General features: G+C 37.8%; 1 protein-coding gene across 1 annotated transcript; it reads right to left on the bottom strand.

The window, feature by feature from the left end:
- Positions 1 to 58: 58 nt before the first annotated feature.
- Positions 59 to 5,268, bottom strand: LOC102200104 (TNF receptor-associated factor 2-like; the record flags this gene model as incomplete). The annotated part of the gene is made up of 4 exons (XM_005755650.1): positions 59 to 553; positions 3,521 to 3,595; positions 3,724 to 3,798; positions 5,107 to 5,268. Coding segments are annotated over 4 exons (807 nt in total), but the record flags the coding sequence as incomplete, so codon positions are not given.
- Positions 5,269 to 6,036: the final 768 nt, after the last annotated feature.

The raw sequence follows: 6,036 nt of genomic DNA, 5'->3' as shown, positions 1-6,036 counted from the left end.
ATATGTTTACTCTGTGGTAAAGTCAAGGGATGCATTGAGGATGTTCACAGGTCATGTGTCATTTTAACACCTTGTTATTGAGGATTTCAATCTTGTCCTGATCCAGTCTGTGTTGGCGGTTGTAGGCCTCCATGGTAGTGCAGGAGCGCTCCATCTCGCGGTTGAGGACGCAGACAATGTTTTCGAAAGTGCTCACTTTGAGCTCCAGCTCCTGGCAGCGCCGGCTTAGCTCAGCCACTTTGGTTTTTTCACTCTGTAGCTGCAGTTCCAAAGCGGCACCCATGGCACTGGGCAGCGGGGTGAAGGATGTGGTTAGGGTCGGGGCACATGCTCCCTGCACAGGAGCTGCAACACACCCACCCAGCTGGCTCATCTTGAGTTCCAGATCCCTGAGGGACTGGTGGAGCTCCTGCAGCTTCTGGCTGGCCACCTCCAGGCTTTGGGGTTGCAGGCTCTCCAGGCTCACCTTGATGCCCATGATGAAATGCAGAAGCAGGTTAAGGTGTTCATACGAACACTGGCGCTCATGGTCATGGATCTTCTCTTTCTCCACCTTGGAATGAATGGAAGATAAAAGCAGAAACACATTAGGAAACTAAACAAAATCCTTTATTGTGTATTATGATGATGTGAAACACTGCCACCACAGAAGAAAATAATAATACGAGCACAAAGCAAATAATAGAGAAATTAATGGATATATACACTATACAAAGTATTCACAGCTGTAACTGTTCAGATTTAAGAGATTGCACAGAAAAACATTTGCATATTACATTAAATAGATTAGCTACATCTAATAAAATGTACATTTAATCAGGTTAAATACAACTCTAATATGTAAACTAAGTCCTTTTTTTTCCTGAAAAAGACTTTTTTGGATGACGTGGAATAGATTTTTGATCATTTCCTTTATTTTTGTTTGGCTTCATTTTATTTGTGTGCTTTGCTAATAATGTTAAAAATTGAGTATAAAGGCATCCTAAGTGGTCTTGAACAGACAAGTGTTCAGATCTTTATCTTTTGATAAATATGGACAATAGTGAGTGAAAGAATTACTCACAGATGAACCAAAAATCCAGTATGTTTCGCAACTCAGCATGTCAATGCCTAGATAACTATAGTTCATTTACTAGTTAACCTGTTAGCAGTCGGACGTACCGCCCACGGTACATTGGATGGTTTAGGGGACTAATTGTAAATTTGTAGGACTGCTAAGGGGTTAACAATCCTGTATCTTAATCTTATTTTTAAAGTTCAATCGCTGCTAACCATCCATCCCTTGCCATTCCTGTTTGTTGTTTCCCTAGTGACAAGCTGATATCTGTTGTTGTAGCAGTAAATGTGAGAATATCTTACCCATCCTGGCACGTCCACATTGACTACCTGTTCAGTATAACAACTGACTAATTGGGCTAGCTCTTGGAAACCGGGACTAGAACTTAGACTCAGTAACAGCTCCCAACTTTAGAATAGAACAATAACAGTGTTCGTATTGAGTCTAAAAACATACATTTTATTAATGGACTAGAATAATTCTTTATTTTCATTGTACATGTACAACAAAATTGTGGAACGTACCACATTCCCAAATTAGGCTTAACTTAAAACTAGTACTGAAATCATGTTGAATCATTTTTTTCTTTATTGTTTTTAATTGGCTTGTTCAAATGGTTAGACTTAAGATCTGAGACTTTGCTTCAGATTCTTAACGGCAGATCACTGGGTCTGTGAGAAACTTTATTTAAGATGCACTAGATCAGCAACCAGTTAGGAACAGGCTGCAAGCTGCAACAAAATCATCTACTGCCAATGTTTTGTTGGCAGATTCCACAGCTGGTGGTTCAGATAGAATCCAGTTTGGAAGCAGTGGCTAGAATGCCATATAACACATCAAACTCAAGGCCTGCAGCCCAAATGTGGCCCGCCAAATCATTTATATGGCCCACAGGAGCTTGTGCATGATTGTCTTAAAATAAGTTTACTATATGCTGCTTAAAAGCGCACATTGACCATAAACTACATCTCCCACAATGCCCCCGGTACTGGGGGCAAGAGTGATGTACTGCCAGATCTGTTATTTAAATATACGTGTGGTATCCGCAGTAACTCCGCTAAAAACTCATAAATCCATTTCAACAATCACCAAAAAGCCAAAACAGCACAAGATTAAAGAGCAGGTAAACAGATTCCGCAAAAAGATGTAAACACAAAGTGTGGATCCCACGTACAGGACATGCCCTTTGGGTGCAAAAAGCCGACGTTTCACAGATTGCGAAACTTCAGATTTCTTCACTCTCCAACCAAAACTCACTCAACCAGCAAGAAGACAAGATCACGATCACGTTTGAAAAAGATTGTAATGAATTCTCACTTTCTTTCTTTCCCTCTTTCCCTCACCACCATCTCTCCGTGTGCTTTGAGACTAGTTTCCCATCACAACTCTCTATTTTCTGCCTTACTTGCTTGCTTATTATGCACCTGTCTACCGTTGTGTACAGAGTTGTCAGCAACTGTTTTTGTTTTCCAAAAAAAAAATAACACCTGACAAGAAAGTCTCATTTCTGCTACTCAGTGCCAAATAAATTTCAACGGTCACAATTTATGCCAAACAGCAAACCGCTTAGCTATGTGTCTAATAAAACCTCTGTAACTTTGTGAAAAACACAAAAGTTTATGTTTTTCACTTTCTACTATTAAAATCTCTGATTTTTATGACTACAGTTAAAAAACAACAACAAAATGGACAATCTGGACAATGAGCTACCAGAATTTGTAATTTTACACACTTTTTTCTTACTATTTAAGCCTGCCATATAACACCAATTGTGACATGGACATTATTAACAACTAGTAATAATAATACCAGTTGTTAACAGCAGTCCAACAACTTTCTTCATTCATCATTTATATTTTCACTCAGTATTTATAATAATTCAATACATTTCTATCAGAGCCTGTCACAAAGAGGGTTATCAACACACTTTTCAGCATAGTTTTTGTTGTGGAAATGAGCCCTGTCTCTACTGATGTGAGCCTACATCAGTGAAAGGATGAATGCTGCAATCAAAATTTTATTGTGTATAAACCAACTGTCCTTTAGAGAAAGTCTTAAAAACCCAATAGCTGAATACTTCGTATAGGCACTGTGCTAATATACAAACAGGCTTCCTACTCAACATCACAGTATTTGCATACAGGTGGGTAGCAACCAACTCTTCAACTGCTGAATAATATAATACTTTGGCTTTACATTATATGCAAACCACTGCGGAATATTCATACACTTTTTTAATAGAGATTTTACACTGCCCAACCTTTGTCAAATTATGGTTATTTTAGTAAAGAAATAAGGTACTTACATTTTGTTGTTTTAGTTAAAACTGTTGGAAAAATTTAGTCTGCTACATGGAAGATTTAGTTGAATTTTGCCAAGGTATTAAATGATTCAATAGTTATGATGTTAACAGGTGATCAGGTGATACACATACAGCAAATTCTGACAAAAATGTCTACTTACAGACGTATCGCAGCCAACAACATGAAATCTGCATGGAGCTTTAAATTTACTGCAGAACTTAATATGGTCCACATACTGCAAAACAAAAAATATGAAAGAAGCTAATGATCTGTAGAATACGGTGTAGAATTTGATCCCTAGCTAAATGGCAAATGAGATTAATCTAACAGAATTATGAAAAAACTATTAAATCTCTGCAGTACCTTTTCTCTGGGGATCTTTTTCTTCGCACAACCTTCACAAATCATTGGATACTTTGGACAGATCTCATCATGAGCCTGAAAAAATAAGTAGATCAGAATAAAAGAAAACACTTCTCGTCCAGCTCCTTGTCTTAACTATTTAACTTAACACCAGTTTAACTATATAGATGCCTTAACCCTTGTATGGTGTTCGGGTCTGTGAGACCCGTGTTCAGTTTTTTTCAAAAGAAAAATTTAACAATTAATTATTTTTTCACGTGTAAATGTGTTGTGTCTTTCCACTCACTCCACTTGATTATAACTGATTTATTTATAACATTTTATAAAAGAAAAACGAGAAGCACATTAATTCATAAATGTGATCTAACAAAGGTAAAGGGAAAAAATTAACCATGTTTGCTGTTCATATGTCTTGTAATTGGGATGAAGTAAACATCTGTTGAGTAATTTAACATAAAATTGTTTGATAGTGTTAATTTGGAAAGCCAAAACTCTAGCGGGTCCACCAGACCCATGAACACTGGCTGAGTAACAAAAATACGAACACCACACAAGGGTTAAGGCATGCAGAGGTAGTTCATACTGATATAAGAAAATTACATAAATTAGCCAAATTAGATGTTATTGTTGTTAGTCCTGTTTGTAGGTGTACAGATGACTATCACTGAAATACCACAATATGGGTGAAAGCTCATTCAGTGGTTACTGAATTTACTCAATGGTCATTTATGAATAGCTTTAAAGGTAAATATATCTTTGTTTTCCTTTTATTTCACTAAAACTATATTTGTATCATATCTGTGTGCTTGAATATGTCTGAGAAGGGTAAATTTAAACCCAAATGTAATGGCACAAAAACAAGTGTTTACGGGTATGTGGTGACAATGAGTCAGCATTTCAATTCAATTCAGTTTTATTTATACAGCACCAAATCACTACATCAGTCGCCTCAAGGTGCTATATTATTGTAAGGTAGACCCTACAATAATACATACTGAGAAAAACCCAACAGTCATATGACCCCCTATGAGCAAGCACTTTGGTGACAGTGAGAAGGAAAAAACTCCCTTTTAATAGGAAGAAACATCCAGCAGAACCAGGCTCAGATCATTTCCCATGAAATATTGGACACACTTGCCATATACTTCTACATATCTTATACTTCACTGATGACTAAGTGCTGAGACAAGATGGCCATAAGATAAGGCTGAATACCATGGAAAACGTAATAAGCAAAGGTTGAGATTACAATATTTTATCATATGCATTTAATCACATATACTGCATCATAACATAAACGTCAACTAAATTAGCATCATGTTAATGTTTCAGAATGCAACAGCTCTTTTTATGATGCATTACTGTAACAGAGAGAAGCCTGACCTTGATATTCTTTAACAGGAAGGGTTCTTTGCAGTATTTGCAGTTGAGCGTTCTCTCCGGACACTCTCTCTCATTGTGGCGTTCCTGCTCATTGGCTCTCATGAGCTCTTTACAGGAAGGACAGAGGATGATCATGAAGTCACAGTTGCCCTCGTGGCTGGCCTGTAGGTGACCAAAACAACTTTACATATTGTCCAATTACTGTATGATAAAATTGTTTGTACGGCTAACTTGATGACGTTACAATGAGCAGATATAGTATTATGTTGTGTCTCACATGAGGCCAAGTTAAACCCTTTTGAGGTGAGAATACTGACCAGGTAAAAAAATAAAATAAAACATGTACAAAAAGTTGTTAAAACCATTTTAGAAGAACATACTCTAATTTTTCAGTTAGAAGTTGCATGACTGAGCCAAGTTCAACACTAGGCAATAGTTCAGTCGACCAGAACAGCCTTAATGAGTAGTCACACTACAGTGGAAAAGCAATCAAGATCCAAGATCTGCCTTACTGCCCCCTGGGAAAATCTCTCTTGTTGCCACATAGAACCCATTCCAGTCACATAAAATGCATCCATCCAAAAAGTGCAAAAGTTCATATGGGTAATGATGAAAAAAATATAAGTGTAAGAGTAAACTCCTGCAAATACAGACATATAAATGGTAAATGGCCTGCATTTGTATAGTGCTTTACTCAGTCTAAGGATCCCAAAGCGCTTTACATTCAGTCATTCACCCATTCACACACACATTCACACACTGGCAATGGTGAGCTACGTTGTAGCCACAGCTGCCCTGGGGCACACTGATAGAGGTGAGGCTGCTGGACACTGGCGCCACCGGGCCCTCTGACCACCACCAGTAGGCAAACATATATACAGTGGGGCAAAAAAGTATTTAGTCAGCCACCGATTGTGCAAGTTCCCCCAC

Source organism: Pundamilia nyererei, unplaced genomic scaffold (assembly GCF_000239375.1).
Source record: "Pundamilia nyererei isolate P.nyererei 1_Seehausen unplaced genomic scaffold, PunNye1.0 scaffold02377, whole genome shotgun sequence".
Classification (NCBI taxonomy): domain Eukaryota; kingdom Metazoa; phylum Chordata; class Actinopteri; order Cichliformes; family Cichlidae; genus Pundamilia; species Pundamilia nyererei.
The sequence above is the reverse complement of the archived record's forward strand: the minus strand, read 5'-3'. Positions and strand labels throughout refer to the sequence as shown.